The sequence below is a fragment of the Akebia trifoliata genome, chromosome 4, assembly GCF_017979445.1.
Source record: "Akebia trifoliata isolate Shusen 1 chromosome 4, ASM1797944v1, whole genome shotgun sequence".
In the NCBI taxonomy this organism is placed as follows: domain Eukaryota; kingdom Viridiplantae; phylum Streptophyta; class Magnoliopsida; order Ranunculales; family Lardizabalaceae; genus Akebia; species Akebia trifoliata.
Genome location: NC_141378.1, coordinates 11,972,255 through 11,992,674, shown reverse-complemented (window position 1 = coordinate 11,992,674; position 20,420 = coordinate 11,972,255). Strand labels below are relative to the sequence as shown.

Genomic DNA, 20,420 nt, shown 5'->3' with positions numbered 1-20,420 from the left:
TTATTGATAATATTTTCTTTTGGAAGAACCGGTTCATGAGAACTGACGGTTTCGTATGGTTGAACCATTGATTTTTGAAAAAAACCCAATGGTTCTTTATAAAGTACCGGCTCATTTTTGAGCCGGACCAATTTTTTTTAAAAATCCAATCGGACCATTGGTCTGGTCCAGTTTTTAAAACACTGTAAGAAATGATGAAGGACCCTATTCTTGTGATATTCGACTAGGGTGACTTTTTTTGTTTTGTTTTTGCATTTAGGTAAAAACCATATTTTGTCCAAAAATCTTAGAAATATCGCCAAACGGACATCGTAATTATATATTCCAAAATCAGTTTCTTAAAAAATCAGTTTCGGTAATCTGATTCTGATAATCCAAGATTAGAATCTAACAATCCAAACCAAACAACGTAGTCAGTTTCGAATACATATGGAAAAACCCACTGATGATAATGGAAGAGTTCCTACCTAGACTGCCATATAATCTTCTCCCCACCTTGTACAACACACATCTCAACTGCTTCAATGCGACACCTGAAAACACACACCAATACAAGCAATGAAACAAAACGAACAGATTCATATATGAAGATGGGTAGGTGTTCAATAAAACAAATAAATTTAAGATGAATCATACAAATAGAATTTATACAAGCAAATTGATTATGCAGTCTCTCCATTTGAGTTTATTTCTAAGCTGTTAACGTATAGGGGCATGGATCAAGGCAATTGAAAGCAAATATCAGCAGTGTTACCTGGGAGATGTGAGACATGTGCAAAGTATCAAGATTTCGACAGGAACGCCAATTCTGACTATGGTGATACAAAAATACAAAAAATATGGGGAGATCATACTTACATTAACACATGTTACTCCCTTAAAAATAAAGAAAGCACAGCGGAAGAAGGAAAAAAGAACTAGGAAATTCAAATGGCTTCATATGAAACATGTATTAAAAAAGAATAATGATTTTCTGACGCCCCCCTCTGACATACGTGATACACCCCCATCACAGAACCATAAATCTTTTTCTTGTGTATTCTGAGGCAAATGATCTACGGTTCTGTGATGGGGGCGTATGTCATAGGCGGGGTGTCAGATTATCACGACTCATTAAAAAACGGAACTTAAGAGTGCTGATTGGAAAAATTATCCAAGATACCAACATTAACAACTCTAGAAACCATCATGCCTTGGGCCTTGAGAAGAACATCAAAGATGAAAGGATAGCAGATCTCCCCATCTCAAATGTTTAGCACCCTAAAAATAACCAGAGGGAGACTCATTGATGAATATGGAAAAGTAGATGTAAAACATTTGTGAATCCACTTTCATCGTTCCTCTCTGAAACTCGTCGTGGCAATCTTATAGGCTAGAAAACTCCAATTGACACGATCATAAGATTTTTTTTTCTTTCTAGGTCAACTTTGCACACAGCACCTGGCTTTCCCGATCTCATTTCAAATTCATGCTTCAAGGAGATAAAAGTGATATTGGAATAGGAATCAAGGACTGTTTTTTTCTTGAATTACCTTTATAAATTCAATTCCAAAAATGTCCCAACAATATTTATAAAAGGCCATAGAGAACACATATGAACCATGAGCCTTATTCTTCTCCATCTCCTTTATTAAATTTCAAGATTCTACTTGAACCATCGCTCTCTCCGAACAATTTTGATTTTCTATTTTAAGAGAATCAATCTATCCAAAGTTGGTCTAAAATTTCCCCACTTCTTACACATGAAAACCTCCATGGTTTTTCTCTTCTGCCGTTTTTGTTGTCAACAAGTTGCAAAACATGTATTTCTTCGGTCAATTGTCCTTATGAGGAGTTAACAATTGTTCTTCTATGGACTTTCTGATTCCTTGGCAAACTCTCGGGTTGAGGAACTTTGAAATCCTATGATTTCTTTCCAATATCGTGGACCCTAACCAGTCCCGTACTAATCAACTTCCCTTCGTCTTGAATGATCTTCCTTGAGATGGCAAAACATCTCATCTTCAAGAACTAGAGAAGGCAGTAACCTTATACAAATTTTCAACCACTACACTGATTCCTCTTCAGAGAGTACACCACAAAAAAAGTAATCTTCTATGTCGATGTTTCACATCTCCATATTTTCTAGTGACGACTATGGCCTTAAAAAATAACCATAATGCTATCTTTTTGAGATTACTTTATAAGTGCCTCTGAAGAGCATATAACAAACACTAAAAAAATGGAGATACGTAACTGTTTGAATGTTAAAAGTCACTGTTAACCTTGGTTTAGTAGAAAAACATAGAATCCAACTTTGTGGGTCCATGTAGGACAATGTATGTGCGTAAGGTCATGCGTATTAGATGTACATGATAAGCGGAGGGCTAGACCACCAAGTCAATGATCCTTTAGTTGTTGTTAAAGATGGAGCAAGTGGCATGGTAGGTTTGAGAGCGCAATTGAGGCTAGCTCAATGGAGATCTTGTTCTTTTACCTTCGATCTTAATTATAAAATTGTGATATGAAATGATGATGATGACCTAGCTAATTGGCTAGTCTCTTTAACATTGACACATGACAAGACTTGCTGGTTTGAATGAGGAAAATATTATTTTTTGATAATCGCATTAGGGGTGCGATGTTGTGGTTGTGAAATGAGAGTGTAGTCTTTCAATGGATGCGTGTTGGAGAGTAGTTATCTAGGTGTAAAATTTAAATCCTTTATCACAAGGCGATGTGAATGTTTATGTAAATTTCTATATGAGCACGATTATTTATGTTGATGCATTTATGTTTCATTGCTTGGAAACTTGCATGGTAGAAACTGGATATCCATTCCACATACTTGGTTATTATCTTTCATTTTTGTTTTTTTCAAAATGAAGAAAACGTATATACAGTAGCTACTTTAGAATCTTTTATAGAATGTGAATGCCTGAAAGAATAATTTATAATGTATTTTCGGAGTGAAATGTTATTCTAGGATATACAATTGGGATGGTAAACTCCTATGTAGTATAGGATGCATAGGAGAGTAGCATTACACCTGACACCCGAGAGATTCCTTTCTATCGTTAGCAGTGAACTATGTAACGTAAAGGAAGTTTGTGAAAGAGTAGAAGTGATTCGAGAATAATAAGTTTGCCAAATAAGCTTATAGATAAAGATGGCTAGTCAATGATCATTAACAATCTAGAGCAGTCGAACGTATTGACACTTTGTGAAAGGACTTGTACCTTATGGTTACAACCAACGGCCAACCTGAACCGGATAAATGGTCATCCAATCATGGTAAGCGCAACGACGAACTACAAAATTAGGAATCAACGGTGAGATTCCACACGGATTAAGTACTGGCGCAATTTTATCCTGACTGAAAGGTATCTAGTCGTGATTCTCAACACTCTTATCAACTACACTATCATTGGTTGTATTTAATTCTATAGAGATGCCATGCCGTTTTAAATGGGTTTATTCACAGTTGTTTAAATTGATTTATTTACATTTCCAATAGATTTCTTATATAATCTTTATTGTTGTTTTCCTTTGAGAAACTTGCAATGTTTTAGTATGATTACCTGTTGAATGAAGTAAATAGATGTTAGAACGATTGATTTCATGCTGGGAAACCCCTGTTACTCACCTTACCATTACAAGTGCATATCCACCCGTATCTAAGGAGACTCAGGGGGAGACCTTGGAGGAGTTCCAAACTTCAGTAGATCATATTGATGATTAGAGTCCGCTTCCATGAGAGGACTATTGCTACTACTAGTTTGATTGCAGTTCAAGTTTAGAGTTTTTGTTTTTGTTTTTTTTTTTTGAGTACAAGGGTAGGACTCAGTGTTAGAGAGAGGCTTTTGTAAATCTGGCGATATTATGCCATTTCATTTCTATACTTATTGTTTTGAGTCCAATTTTGGAGTATACTTTTGAACTCTGATATTTTTCGTGGGGATTGTTATCACATTTTATAATAGGTTGATTTTATTTTCATTGCTATATTCTATCACTCAAATAATGTGATGTCTATTTATATCAATATCATCTATGGGGAATGTTATCTAATGCCTTGAATTCTAATACAAAATCATGGGGGTTCGTGTTAGAATTTGGGGTACTACATATAATTCTACTAAGGTTGCGGCTTCCAATTTGTTCACAGGTTGGCAACAAGGTGAGAAGGATTGAAGGAGAGACATTGATGTGGTGCTTGTAAATGAAACTTCGGTCAAGTTAGTATAAAAGGCAAATGGATGATTAAAGCAATGACAAATACATAGTTGGGTAGATGAAGACAATGAGCTGAGGGTATCAAAGCTTAGCTAGGGGATGCAAGATTTCAGGTTTTGAACCCCTTCAGTCTTGAAAGGGGTTTTTATATATCTGCCCAGGGACAAGTGTCACCACACAACTAATCTAGGTAGGATACCTAAGGTTTGTTGACTTGGACAAATTAGGCATGGAGGTTTCATCTTGTATTCCTTGGGAGTTGTTCCCATGCCTCATTAATGCAGCAAATAAGTGTGATTAACAATGTCTCAGTGCAATTGATGCATGGTTGGTGGGATCTCACTGTTTGGGGATATGTTTGTCAAAGCATTTCTTATCTCAAACCCTTTAATAGGCTAAGGTAGATTCCACATTAAATGTGAAGTTTCAATGAAGGAGAAAGCTTGGATCTCCTTAAATATTTTGTTTTATTATGTTGGACCAAACTAGGCTGAGTTGGATGAAGATCCGAGCTCGTGGTGACCCTCTAACTGTCCATGCTATTTTTGGCAAAGGGATTGGCTCTGAAAACCTCAGTCGGACTTTACTGAGTATCCAAGCACATGATACTTTCCAAGTTAGTTGACCAGGGTTGGAGTCATGCCACCCCTGCATTTTCCAAGAGGTATGTCTGCTCGTCATTGTAGTAAAGAGTGGTTTGAGACACCTTTTGTTGTGCAAATGCTCGTCCATGGGTTACCCAGGTTCAACTCTTCTTGACTCACATGATTGGGTTTGCTCCTACCACATGGAACGTTTTCCAAATTGAGTCACGTGCCATGATCTCAAGGAGGGACAAAAATGGTATCAACAATATTATTGGTCCTAAACCAACGAGGTTCAGAAGGCAGCATGAGATGGTGATATTTACTTATAGACTAGCAACATCCAAGGAACATGGAGGAGACAATGACACGGCAGCGGCAATGTGGGTGCTAGTATTCAGCAACAAAGGGGACCAAAAGAGGCAAAATTGTGATCAACTCGTTGAATTAGAGACAATGAAGCTTTGCAATTTGCTGGAGCAGAGCCAACTAAATTAGAAGAATGCCGTGTGATTTGTATGTCGAGGATGCACAATGCAAGACATTGACAACTAAGTAATCATCATTTGCAACTTATCCCAGTTATTGGGGTCGGCAACATGAATCCATTGGCAAGAAAATGATCAATCATGTAATAATGATTGAGTCAATATAGCACAGTGCACATACAAATGATGATATTTAAACCAATATGAGCTCAAACGTGAGATTCAACCGAAAAAAAATACAGGCATTCATTGGAAAGAAAGTTGAAATCAATAATGGTCTAGCATCAAGTCCCCATTCTGCCAAACAGTAAAATGTAAACAAATGGATCTGAATTGTGTTTGAAGTGTATGATTTTCAGTAAAGCAAGAAGAAAAAGATTATAAATAATTATCTTAAACACGAAAGCAAGAAACTGTAGAAAAGCTAAACACAAGGAGAAAAGATCTGAAGTGAATCATACCTAAACTACTGATCGGATTTGTTGGTAGTTCCAAATTCTCTCTTCACCCATTCTCGCACACAGCTCATCACGAAATATGGTCTGAGAACTTTAAAGAATCATCATCCCTTGAATCACATTCCGTAACTTCAACACCTTGATACAAAATGATGTCTGCCCTTCCACTAACCAAGGGAAAAATGCAGTCAACTTGAACTAAGTTATGTAATAAAAGTATAGAAGCCTATTGTAGAGGAGAAGCTCATTAACTATTTACTGACTGATGTCTATAGATTTAATTACAATAACAACACCACCATTAATGGAAGGTAAAATAGGTTGAGAAGTAAGAGATTTGGAAGATGGACAGCTGAAGCAGATCCTTGTAACTGCACATATCCGGAGAAACTGCCTCCATTACTTGCAGAAGTAGGGGTTCTAGTAGATGAAGTAATGTTCTTGCAAAATCCAACTGGTGCCCCAGCCTGCAAAATCCCATCAAGAGAGCGATTTTCACAAAGAAGAATTTCACCCATAGAGAAGAACAGACCACAAGAAAAGGAGAGGAATAGAGAAAAAAAAAAAAAAAACAAGAACAAACCTAAGACCAGATGGCTACCAAGGTATTAAATTTTGATTTTGATATCTATATCGGTCATCTTGGAAATGGAAATATTTCGTGAAATTTGTTCGACCAATTTGGAAATTTTTACAAATTTAAGAAAATGATGGAAATATTGCTGAAGTTTTCATTAGAAGTGTTGGAAATGATAAAGCATATGTGAAAACAGACTATAATAAACAACCATATGAATTATGGAAATGAAGATAAGTAATGTTTTGTTACATGTTGGCATGAGCATCTAAGAGTCTGGCATCTAAAAAAATTATATGCTTGTTCAAAACGAGAATAATAATACCAAATAACCATAAGTACCTTAATATGTACCACTTTCTTAAATTAACAAACTATATGTACTATATTCTCACATTATTATAATCTATTAAAAAAATACATTCTCACATTATCATATATATTTTTATCTTTTAAATATGTAGAATAAGTTACTAATACATCTAACTAATTAGAACATGAATGATTGTGTACGTGTACTTATATGATTATTTCGGTCGAAGTTTACTAGTCATCGAAATATTTTCACCGATAACTTACATATTACGTAACATTCAATTATTTTGGTCAAAATTCACTATTCATCAAAATATTTAATGAATACTGAAATATATACATAAAGAAACTGTCGTTAAAATATTTCGGAATATTTTGTAGAAATATGTTGAAATTTAATACTATGGTGGCTACTATTAACCTAAAACATGCGCATTATGTTTACTACCAACAAGGAGAAAGGCTTCTTCCCATCCTCTCTAATTGTGACTAGTAGACCTTTTCTTCTTTATAAAGGAAAGTGAGAAAACCTATAGATAACATTAAATAGAAAGCAGAGTCCGAGATATAAAACTGAAGGTAAAGAAGCTCAAACCTGGCATGCAACGACAGTACTACAACCACATAAGCTCTGACCATTCATTTTGTCCACAACATCAAAAACACCTCCTCCATCACTTCTCTGCATAATTTTAATCTTGTCGTTAGAGCAATCAATTTGTATATATCATTCTATATTTTCCCTTTCTAGAAGTTAAAGGTTCAATACCATGTAAAAGTTCACGGCCAAAAAGTTAGGCATCAAATTCCCAGCTGCTTTATAACAAGTACCAATCATCTCAATAAGACCAACCGAATGCTCTTTGCAACTTTCGTTTTCAATTGGGAAAGTTGGGAAGTAGTTCTGTAGAAACAGAGATGAGCTTCTTGAATTGAGAGGTTGTGATTCCTTTCTGTTTGGACATGAACCTTGCACGACACCAGGATCTCCAGCTGAAACATATTACATATTATAAGCATAGTCACTTAAAATCTGTGACTTATTGAAAAAGTCGCGATTAAATCGTGACATTTTCCTTCACCGATTTAATTGTGACTTTTTCATTGAGTCTCGACTTTTAAGAACTTCACAATTAAATCATGAACTTTGAAATATATCGAAAAAAATAAAATAAAAGATGTCCTTGATGCACTAATAAGAGAAGATGACCTTGATAAAGATGATAGTTATCATTTTATCAATGAAGCAAATGAAGATGAATTGATTTTGATCAGTTGATGAATCTTAGCTTACACTCACGATAACATTATATTTTGAACAATATAAACCTTGATTGAATTCTAGACCTGTGGTTACTTGTTGTAATTTAATTTGGGGATTGGTGATTTGTTATTGTAACTTAGCATGGTATTTGATTATATAATATGAGAACAACGCCTAGTACGAACAGTTACATGGTCCTAATCCTAGCTCAATTTTTTTTCAGAATGTTTGCCAATTTTACCTTATTTTTTTTCCTTTGCCAACTTATTCCCAAATCCTGACTTGGTGACCATGATCTTAAGAACACCACTAGAAAAAAGGTATGTATCTTAAAATTGTTTAGTACTTACACTCATTTTCTATCATGTATCTCCACTGATAAGCAATTCCTTCATCAGCTTCCTTTGAAGCTATAGAGGTGAAAACCAAAAGTCGATGGTTATCCACAACCATGTCAGACACACTAGGCCAATCTCCACCATTGGTCGGCATCTTTGAGACTGGAAACCAATACTTAAGTAACCCGGCATCTGTGAACACCTTTGTCAACCCTTTAGGAGCATGCACATAGTCCTCAATTATAATGGTCACAATCTCTGTCGGGTTTTCACTCAAGAATGCTTCCACTTGCCTCAAGGTGTTGATCGCCGGTTCCTATTTTTTTTCCTTGAGATTGTATTTAAGCCCATTTTACAGAAATCAAAACTATAAACAACAAAAAATAATGAAAAAAATTGAAGGAAAAAGAAGAAGAAGAAGAAGGGTAGATTACGAAAGCAGTGAAATTGTAGCATTGCCCACGCAGTGAATGACAGAGCCAAACATCGTTCTCGAAGTCATACATGTCCAACATCAACCCCCTCACACCATTCTAAACAAGACCCAAAATTCCAAAAAAAAAATATAATTAATAAACAGAAAAAACCAATCTACAGAATAAAAAAATTCGACAATAATAAAAAAATCATTCATAAACAAGACCCAAAATATCAAAACACGTAATTAATAAACAAACACATAACAGAATTAAAGCTTTGAACAATAATAGAAAAGATAATTCATAAACACCCCCTCACACCATTCTAAACAAGACCCAAAACTCCAAAACACATAATTAATAATAAACACACACACACACACACACACACACAACAGAATCAAAATGTTTGACGAAAATAAAAGATGATCATTCATAAATGCCTCCTCACATGATTATAAACAAGACCCAAAATTCCAAAACACATACAATTAATAAATAAATAAAAACCCACACAAGGGGCCTACATCCATAGATCAGTTGATTTGACACATTGCAAAGCAACTTTGAGGTCGTGGGTTCAAGCTTAGCTTACCCATGAAACCACACACACACGCACACACAATCAAAACTTTTGACAATAAGAATGTATTATTCATAAATACCCTTAATTGATTGGCAACAGAGTCTTCTTGATTGTAAAATGTAATCCTCTGGACACCCGGGAGAGGCGGTTCGTCGAGAATGGAGAACGAATTATGGGTCACCAACCATGTATACTTGTTAAAGGGTAATCCATTAATCTGCGCAAACACACACACACACACCCATTTCTCCATAGCTCACATCCCAACACTTAAATTGAAATTAAAAGCTAAATTAAGTTTTTTTTTTGGGATTAATGTAATTAAAAAAAGGGAAGAAAACTTACAATTGAAGTTGGTTGAATTACTTGACCTCTTGTACAAATGGGTTGATTCTTCTCCATTGTAGGGCAGTTTCCACAGTACAAACCAGGCCCACAGTCGTTGGCCATGGAACATGGGTCTTGAAGCTGTGAAAATTTTGAATTTTTTTAGATTCTCAAGTGTTAGAGAAGTCGAAAAATCTTGTTTGCTTAAGTATGATTTGAAGCGAGAGAGAAGTAAACAAACAAACAAACCAACCAACCAACCAACCTTGCAATTCCCGTTTGAACATGAAGTGGTAGTGATGACGAAGAACGTTGAGATCACGAAGAGAAGGAGAAATATATCAGGTGGTGATCTCCATTTCTTTCGGTGGTCCGCGAAACAGGTTAACATTGGAGGAAACGATGCAGAAGAGAGAGAGAGAGGGAGGGGAAGAAACCGAAAAATGCGGATTTTGGAGACAATGTAAGCAAAGCTTTACTAACTTTATTTTCTTTTTCTTTTTTAAATAATAATTTACTTTTACTTTTTTTTTTAAATATATCTTTAATAATTTTTTTCATTTAATTAATTTCTTTCAGATGCTTTTCACGTGGTGGGACCACGAGGAATTAATGCATAGTTCGAGAACTCGAAAACTCGACTCGATCACTCGAATGTCTAGGAAGTCGAGTTGAAAACTCTTGGGGTTCGATTTATAATCGAGTTAAATAAAAATATATTAAATTTATAAATATTTAGTATTTTAAAATAAATAAATAAATATATATATATATATATATAGGGTCCCGTTCGCCACCCTTAGTTTTACCACACACTTTAACAAACGTGTTTTGTCTTACATGGGTTAGAAGTTTCGGAATGAGCTGATTTTTGGTGAGGATGATCTCTATGGTGAGGAGATCATCCTCACCAAAAATCAGCTCATTCCAAAATTTCTAACCCCATCAAAATTGATTTACAAAAAATGGACGGTCCACGATTTTTCAACGTGTAAACATGGGGCTAAACATTTCGGAATGGGCTGATTTTTGGGGAGGATGATCTTCTTATCATAGAGATCATCCTCACCAAAAATCAGCTCATTCCAAAACTTCTAACCCATGTAGGACAAAAAACGTTTGTTAAAGTGTGTGGTAAAACTTAGGGTGCTGAACATTTCCCATATATATATATAGGGTCCCGTTCGCCACCCTTAGTTTTACCACACACTTTAACAAACGCGTTTTGTCTTACATGGGTTAGAAGTTTCGGAATGAGCTGATTTTTGGTGAGGATGATCTCTATGGTGAGGAGATCATCCTCACCAAAAATCAGCTCATTCCAAAACTTCTAACCCCATCAAAATTGATTTACAAAAAATGGACGGTCCACGATTTTTCAACGTGTAAACATGGGGCTAAACATTTCGGAATGGGCTGATTTTTGGGGAGGATGATCTTCTAATCATAGAGATCATCCTCACCAAAAATTAGCTCATTCCAAAACTTATAACCCATGTAGGACAAAAAACGTTTGTTAAAGTGTGTGGTAAAACTTAGGGTGCTGAACATTTCCCATATATATATATATATATATATTATTATTGAAAAATACTTTTCTTACTAATCTTACTAAAGGTCGCTTGGCCGACATGGATTAACACATCAAGCACAACAACATTCTAGAATTCAAAACTTAGATTTAACAGAAAAAGGGTAAATTACATTTGACCCCCTATAGTTTGGCATAATTTCATGTTGATTCTCTGATATTTTGATAATTACACTTACCTCCGTTATAGTTAGTTATCTAAAAGACTCATTTACCCACTTTCATCAACTTGCCCATAAACCAAATATTTTAAAAAATGAATTTTATTTTTATTAACATCATTTTACTCTTTTTTAAATATTATTTTTCTTGATAAATAAAAATATATTCTGAAAATATGGGTTCATACATAAGAATATGAATGCTTAGCGGGGCCAATTATAATTAGTAAAATAATAATTGAATTTTAATAATGTTAACGAAATGGGAGGTAAGTGCAATTATCAAAATGTTAAGTGGGTTAATATGAAATAAAATCAAATTATAGGGGGTCAAAGTGTAATTTATCTTAAAAAATTCAAAAATATTTTTTGAACTTAATCCAAGATGTTTAAAATGAACAACTATTGAGTTCCTGAAACTTAAGATTAAAATTCAATGATAAAAATAATGAATTGATGGTTATCCATAGTAATTAAAATATGATTAAATACTAAAAATGTAAATCCTAACACTTCTTGGAAAAAAATTAACATAATGACAATATTCAAAAATGAAAATCTAAAAGCACTACAAATGAAAAAGGTTCTTATTAAATCGATAAATAAATAAAAAACAAAGAAGAACATTGACATTGCATGCAATAAAAAAAAATCAAAATTTTAATTCAAAACCACTAACGACAAATCAATCTTAAATATCGTAGGGCTTCTTTAAGAATTTTTCTTTTTTTTTGTAACTTCAATGTGGGAAGTATAAAAGATTTCTTTTTCTTAAAAAAAAAAAAAAAAAATCTTCCAATGTTAAGGATCCATTAAAGAATTATGTTTTTGTAGTTTTGGTGTGGGGGTAGGGTTCTAGAATTCTTGAGAGCTTTTTATTTTTACTTTTTGAATCTTCAAATTTCAAGGTGAATATATATATATATATATTTAGAACTTTCAATTTTCAGTGTAAGGGACCTCTAAGAATTATTATTATAATTTTGTCGGAAACTTTTAATTAACTTGGGGATCCCTCAACAAAATAAATTCTTTATTTTTTGCCTTCAACATGGTTGGGTTTCTAAAGATTTGTTTTTAGGAAACTTGCAAGAATCCAAGTTTGATGGGGATAAGTCTTTTAAGAGTTATTTTTATTTTTTATTAAAGGTCCAAAGATTTTATTTATCTATTTATTTTTGAAACTTCCAACGTGGCCATCTTTAAGAAATTTAGGTTTTCAATTGTTTTTTAATTATTATTACTATTAATAATGAGAGAAGGGAGAGTAGAAGAGGTTTGGCACAAAAAAATGCACCTATTTTAATATTTAAACTTAATATAATCAAGTCATTTTGGTCAAAAATCGAAAAAAGTGCAACCCACGATCTTTTTAATCCATTGTTTATTTTGTAAAATTACAAAAATATCTTTTTTACGATGTAATTTTCAAAAATCCTAATCAATATTCTTTTGATGCATGTGTGTTTACACATACCACCTTCTAAGTGTTATATAATGATATTTCTTAAAAAAAAATTTTGGTAGTTATTCTGAGTTGATAAATTAAGAGAGCTTCTATTACCACTCCAACTTTTGCTAATACCACCCTAAGATGTGTGATAATTCATTAATTATTAGCAAAAGTTGGTGTGGCAATAAAATCTCTCTAAATTAGAAGTACATAATCAATCTTGAAAGAATTGTCCATTAAAGTTGAAACCTGGTCAGTGGCTACCAATACAAAAGTTGAAATACAATTACTATAGTTTGGCATTAAAATGCTTGAGTCCAAAATATCCAATCAAGCCCATAAAATGTCCATTACCCAAATAGTATTAATGTGGTGCTCCACAATTAGTGGGGGATCAATTGTTTATTAAAGTTATTTTTGCCTTGTGAAGTGTGCCCGCATCATGTAATTTTTCGTATTTCTTTCCCGCCATCCCATAATTGTTTATTGTTTCAAGAGTCAAGATAATCGACTCCCCCACGGGGCATACTCAAAATACTATCTTTACGTGGCATGGACTATAATCATATATTATATGCCTTGAGAATACACATCTGCATAGATTTTATGGAGATGTGCATATGTGTACTCTGTGACATAAAATCTATGGTTCTAGCACATACCACATCAGGAGATTATTTTGCCATTTGGCGTGCGCGGGAAGGGGGGGGGGTTTGAAAGAAATAATTTAGATATAGTAAAATAGAGATTTTATAAATGTTTTATATAATAAATAAATAATGGGGTATGGATGTTATTATCACAGATGGATTGTGACTATTTCTTTGAAGAGTGGCATATAGACACCTAACCTATTTTATAGGAAAGGAACACTCTTGGAGTCCGAGTCTTTCGTTTAGAGTGTTGATTTTGTAGCTCAACCTGACTGGATGACTCAAAAACTCGTCGATGTGGCATGGGGCAAAGGATCGTAGATTCTGTCCCTCAGGATACATAATCGACCTGTCATCCATAATTTTGTATCCTGAGTGAAAGAATCTACGATTCTTTGTGCATGACACGTCGGTGAGTTCTTGAATCATGCTGTCAAGTTGAGTTACAAAATCATTAGTCTTTTATATATCCTTTAATTTTGACTCTTTTTCGAGCAATTGTTCTTAAAGAAACTAAGTCTACTTGGTACGCAACTAATTTAAGAAAGATGAGAAAATAAACTTATGAAAAAGGATTACGACCTGTGTACACACATATCTACTCATATATCTACAATGTGTTTTGTCTTATGTGGATTAAAATTTTTTGATTGAGCTGATTTTTGGTGAGAATGATCTCTATGACGAGGAGATCATCCCCACAAAAATCAGTTAATTCTAAAACTTCTAACCCATATTTATGAGTTGAAGAATCGTGGACCGTCCATTTTTTATAAATCACTTTTGACGAGGTAAAAAATTTCGGATTGAGCTGATTTTTGGTGAGGATGATCTCCTCATCATTGATATCATCATCACTAAAAATCAGTTCAATCCGAAATTTTTAGCCACTAGGACAAAACACGTTGTAGATATATGTGTGTACCCAGAACCCAACCCTATGAAAAATTATAAAGAATATAATGATGCTTGTATAATAAACTAATACCACCTATTATAAGAGTCCATCTATCTAAAGTTACTTAAATTACTCCTAAAAGTGATACCAGCCAAACTATTAAACTTAGTTGGGGATTTCATAATTTTGAATATGGAAAATTTTTGGAATGCAGAAAGTGTGAGTATATAACTTGGGGTATATATTCAATATTTCGTTAAAAATTGATAATTTATTTAAAATTTATTATTATTATTATTATTATTATTATTATGAGAAGTTATATAATATTATTTTCAATAATTCAATAGTTTTTCATATATCTTCATGAATTAATAACACAAGTGACTGGGTGAAGTCCCATCACTACATTTTTCACAATAATTTTGATTTAATAGACGACTTATCATTTTATCAACTAGTTCATCTTGTATGGGTCTATAAGTTAAGGAGCCAAAATCACATTCTCGTGTCTAGAATCAAAACTAGGTTCCACAAATCTTCAATGTTTGATAATCAAGAACCACGCCTAATAATCGCTATGGGATGGCGACTTCACTATGAGGTATCAAGTACAATGTGGAAAAAGCCCATACTTGGTGGCCTAAAGGCAGTTGAATTTCATAAAATTCGACGGACCAAGCATACAAATTTTCATAGTTGTTTTTTTTCTTCTTTGACAGATTAAAACCGTCAAGTTAATGGAGGATGAGAGAAATTCGAAGGCTCTAAGCTATCGAATTTGGGAACATAAAAAATTTAAATGGCCTTGAGCCGTTGAAATTCGATTTCTAAAATTCGTGAGCCTTGGCCTCTTGAATTTTCCAATTTTCACGTAGTGAAGTAAATAAAGAGGATGATTTGGATGTTATGGATTTCACTATAAAAGAATAGAAGAACGAGTAGGCAAGGGATGACTAGCACCAACAATAGAAGAACCTCTATGGCCACACCAAAATTTCCTTATGACACATCTTAGAACTAAACAATTATCAAGGGGCTTGACTTGGTTTGGGTAGGCCCACTGCGGTCCGCAGGTGAACATCATCTTGGACTATTATCATTTTTTTCTTCAATTGGTAAGTTGGGCTGTGAAGGGCCCCTCCTCTCTATTGATAATCAAAGACAAGAATATAATTACATATTGGACATCCTTGAATACTTTTCTGGAGTTCTTGAGGAATATTACAAGATTTATCAAAAATAATGTAGAAATTGCCTTCAACGGGCTCCAATCTATCTAAATAACATCAGCCTGGTTTGCCATTCTCCAATAGAATTCAAAGGTACAAGAAGAGCACACTTGTGAGATGTGCTTGATTTTTTGTATCATACATTGAATCCGAACTAATGATAAATAACTCTTGGAATTTGACGTTGCAGCCACTCTAGCCAAATATGTTTGTTGATTTGCATATTAGTGATAATATAGAGAAGGCACCATCATTGAATTGAAATGATCGAATAACACTTTTTTTTATTTTTTATTTATAACTGGGTTTTCCGACAAACAACAGACTGGGCGTGTATCTAGGCTTTACCTAGTCCATAAACCATGGTCTTGTCCAAGGACTAATCCTGGGGCACGTGCAACGCCCACACATCACATGCACCAGGTAAGTGAGGGTGCACCCTAAGGAATTAATGCTCATAGCGGGTATCGAACTCACGACCTAGGTGCATTAACTTCTTATTGGTCCAAAATTGTCACTGAGCTAATCCCTTGGGTTAATCGAATGACACCTTGTAAGATGAAAATGAAACTATAACTAATGAGTGAGAGTAACTCCAAGGGGAAACTCCATAATGGTTACTTATAAGAAAAAAGATTTTCTATAATGGTTGTTCATCCCATTATGGATAATCATTTTGGATATTTAAAGGGTTATTGCACTCCAACTGTACTATTCAAAAGGCTTATCCATAAATATTTCTAATATTTTTTAATTCAACCTAAAATGGAGATGGAGATGGAGATGGTGACTGCATTAAAGACACTAAAATCCAAAATGATTTTTCAAAATAGCAATTGGGAGATGAAAATTTATGGAGCCAAAAATAGATATCCTAGATCTCATCTTCCATTTTGGAATTTGAAACTTGATTCTCCAAAATAGAATAGGAGACGACGACTATGTTGGAGACCCTTTGAATGGGTTTAGCACTCCAAAACGACAATTGAGAGGGGATGGGGACTGGGATGAAGTATGCATTGGAGCTGCTCAGCATACAAATTTTTTTTTAAAAATGAAGCATTATTACGAAGGTTAGAAGATCAGCGAAGTGACAAATGTACCAACGGGCCTTGTGAGCTTGGGATCTGTAAGCCATGATCACTCAAAGGGAAAGCTTTAGGGACAAATATGATTTTATCCCTATCTTTTGGCCTTTTCTTATAAATGAATGAATCATTTTTCTTTCATTGGAATTAACAACCATATAAATAAAAGGCCATGCAATATATTGTAGTAACTAGTAACTTAATGGGGTTAGAATATGGAATATAAAACTTGTGTCAAACCTCTTTACTTGAATAGAGATGATTACTACGCTTGTAATACAACCAGATGCATGGCTTGGTTAGAAACAACCAGATGCATGGCTTGGTTAGAAGCCTGTTGAAAAGGATATGAAAAGTACCTTTGAAGGCAATAGAGATGGAAGAAAACAAACAAATTGTTATATCATCGAAGGCTTGACTTTTTAGTAGTAAATATATGATAAATAATTTTAATATCCATTAGCAAATGCAAATTGTAGATGCACGAAATTGCTCTACACTTTCCTTCTCTCTAGGCTCGGGCGGACCTGCAAATCAGCCCACTCCGACGATCAAGTTAGACAAATTGATCAGTGTAGTTTTTAAGAGAAGAAGAATTCGAACCCCTTTTACCCATAGTTTTCTTCCTTATATAGGCGTTTGTCTGGTTCGGTTTCTGTGCCATCCTTTGAAGTGACCTTGGGCAGTTAGCCCACTCCCTGACATGTCAGCTGCAGGAGTTGTTGCAACTGCCTTGCCACCTCTGGGATGACGTGAGTTGTGAATGCTGTCAATCACTGTCGCATATGTCAGATCCGTACAACCGACCTATGCTGCCACTACCCGTACCATTTTACCTACCGGTGGCTAAGGTCCGAGCTCAATCATTTATTCGCACCCGAGGAGCTCAATCTGTCGGGCTTACTTTCCATCAATCCAAGCTTTGGAGATACTTCCGAGCTCAAACTCATGCCACGTGTCCTATTCCAGAATTTCCCCCACACAAATCGACCCGACTAATTAACTCTCAATGTCATCAATTCAATTCTTATAATGTTGGTTTCGTTTGGTTCATAATTCCCTTAGACTGATATCTTCAATTGCCGCCATTCGTATCGTATCTTTCAACGTCAGCCCAACACATTCACATCCCTAAAACGCCTTACTAGTAATCCCGCCTCCCCCCATCCTTTTTCTTCAAATCCCCTCCAATTTTCTAGCTATACTCGATCTCCTATAGCTTGAGATCATTTTTCGTCAAATGTATTAGTGGCTTGGTTACGAGATCGTTTTTCATCCCTAGTTCTGCAGAAGGACGAGGAACTCAATATTGACGCTACAATTCAAGGTGTAAGGAGTCTATCCACAAAAAGACATTTATAGGTATTATTAGAGAAATGAGGAAAAGAGGAAAAACAATAAAGTTAGAAAGTTATAATTGAAAAAGGAAGATGAGGAATACAATGTATAAAGTTGGAAGGATATTCTTGAAAAGGAGGAGAGAGAATAAGGGATAAAGATGAAAATTGTCGTTGAGATGCATACAAACGAGATTGAATTTGAACCTCTCTTTGTGAGGGGATAAACATTGGGAAGACAACCGTTGTATTTTATTACATGGACTAGAGTTTGCTCATGCCTACCATACTTTCTTCTTTGGGGTTAAGGGCTAAAAAAGGAAAAATAATATAGTGTGCGGTATTTTATTGAGAGAAAGGGGAAGAAGATGAAAGGTAATAAAATTAAAAAGGTATTATAGGAAATGGAGGTAGAAGAGAAAATATAATAAAGTTTGAAGGACATTCTGGGCAAGTAAGAGAAGAAGAAAGACAATAAAATTAGAGATCGACTAGTTGCACACCACACATAACTAATTGCACTCTATCACTTAAATTTTTTTCCATTACACTCAGTTTGTATTATTCCATTACACTGCTTGTTTAGATTTATTTTCGAAAACTACTTTTAAAGAGTAAAAATTTTAACTTTTTAAAAAGCAAAATGAAATTATTTTCTAATTTCTAAAAGTTACTTTCTCTAGTTAAAAGTTACTTTCTATCCAAATAGACTCTTTTAATTTTCTTCTTCTTTAACCATTTTAACCTATAATAATTCTTTTGAAAAAAAAAAAAGACTTTATCTGTTTCTTTGATTAGTTTATTAAAGGATCAAGATAGATTTCCACTAAATAAAGTCATATTAACTCAATTAATTTGAAATGATGAGGACTCACTAAAATCATCATTTTATTTTAGAGATTTTAATGGTTATAGATTATTGTTATATCCATCTCCATTACAAGTGAGTAAGACAAGAATGGGTAAAAATAGTAACCCACATGACTTTATGAGTCTTAAGTACATATTCAATATTGAAATCCAATCACATACTCTTATCAATTTCTAATTGTAAATTTTGAAAAATCAACACCGTGCAATTGGTGCCAAAGAGTATACGAGGAGAATCAAGAAAATAAACAAGTAAGTTATCCTAATGAAGTGCTACTTGCAAGTTATAAAATCTAAGGTATATTTTTTAAGAAAGTGGTGCAACCAGCGAGGGCGGAGTCAGGATTTTGCTCATGTGGGGGCAACCAAGAGTAAAAGAAAAATTGTGAGATATAATTAGAGTGAAAAATAAAAAAAATTGTGAGGGCAACTAAGAGTGAAATTTTTTTTTGAAGGACAATAGTGACAGATTTTTTTATTCGTTGCTAAAATCTGTTGCAATAATTCATTAATCGATATATTTTGAAAATTCTTATGGGGTAAGTGCCCCCACTATAAATCCACCCCTGACACCAACCTGAGAGCGACTAGTGGTATAATGCAACCAATTAATTTTTTTTTTTTTTTTTTTGTAACCGAGGGAGTATCCCATCAACACTCTCACGTAAGCGTGACAGACTAATCTCCCTTGGGGGCCCCGCATGACCAACCCCATATGAGATTTAAGGGGACTAACCCAAACCCATTTAAGTGCCACACAAGGTGGTGGGAAGGGGATTCGAAGACAAGACCTGGGGAACACACCGAGTCTTACCATCAAGCTCAACCCCGATTGGTAAACCAATTAAAATTGACCACTAGATTCATAAGAATATTAAATCTTATACCATTTTTATATTGAAACAAAAAGAGTGGGTCCAATATTGATCTTTTTTTTTCTTTGCATGTGAGAGATAGAGGTTTTTTTTAAGGGTAATGTAGTCATTTACAGAGAGACATTTGGTAATGATAATGAACCGGGCGGTTGGACTGATAGATCACCTATGTCTGCAGCTTTATCATCATAATGAAACAAGCACAATGTTGCTAGACCCATCACCCACTTAAATATCTTCCATCGATAAATACGTCACTTGATTGGAGCACTGATAGGTAAAGTGATGAATTACTTATTACACCCCGATTAAAAATTAAGATTATACATGCATGATTGAGAATAAGTAAAAGTTGGGTTGCCAAGAGAAGCTCTCTCAATTTTATTTTATTTTGTTAGATTTCTATTTTTTGATTTTAAAAAACTGTTGAAATTATTCAAACGAGTGTTATAATGTTGAGATAATAATTTGAACCGAACCTTAAGCTTTATAATATTTAACGAGTGTATTTCAATCATTAATTGGAGTATGATAAATAATTTAAGGAATTGTGGTGTAATAAGTAAAAATCAATGTGTTAATAGTAGTTCTCATCTTTTACCAGATCCCAAATCTAAGTACTATTCACTTATTCTCTACTAAAATTGAAATAATTATTTCTATCATTGAGTGGTGGAAATCCAAGGAAGAA

At 34.2% G+C, this 20,420-nt stretch overlaps 1 protein-coding gene across 1 annotated transcript; it reads right to left on the bottom strand.

The window, feature by feature from the left end:
• Positions 1-334: 334 nt before the first annotated feature.
• On the bottom strand, positions 335-10,039 carry LOC147403813 (PLC-like phosphodiesterases superfamily protein). Its single transcript, XM_086439546.1, has 9 exons — positions 9,837-10,039; positions 9,590-9,712; positions 9,324-9,461; positions 8,674-8,772; positions 8,252-8,555; positions 7,407-7,630; positions 7,233-7,319; positions 5,749-6,212; positions 335-533 (listed from the first exon to the last, which is right to left on the bottom strand). Exons 1-8 carry the CDS (start codon positions 9,960-9,962, stop codon positions 6,027-6,029), a joined length of 1,287 nt encoding a protein of 428 aa, XP_086295672.1. The 5' UTR covers positions 9,963-10,039; the 3' UTR covers positions 335-533; positions 5,749-6,026.
• Between the last annotated feature and the right edge of the window lie 10,381 nt (positions 10,040-20,420).

Bases quoted from the DNA above. Each gene is read 5' to 3' on its own strand.
- LOC147403813 (XM_086439546.1), bottom strand. From the start codon at position 9,962: ATGTTAACCTGTTTCGCGGACCACCGAAAGAAATGGAGATCACCACCT. The intron at 8,773-9,323 runs GTATTTATGAAT...GGTCTTGTTTAG, and splicing joins CTGTTGCCAATCAATTAAGG to AATGGTGTGAGGGGGTTGAT. The intron at 7,320-7,406 runs GTATTGAACCTT...AAAATTATGCAG, and splicing joins TGGCCGTGAACTTTTACATG to AGAAGTGATGGAGGAGGTGT.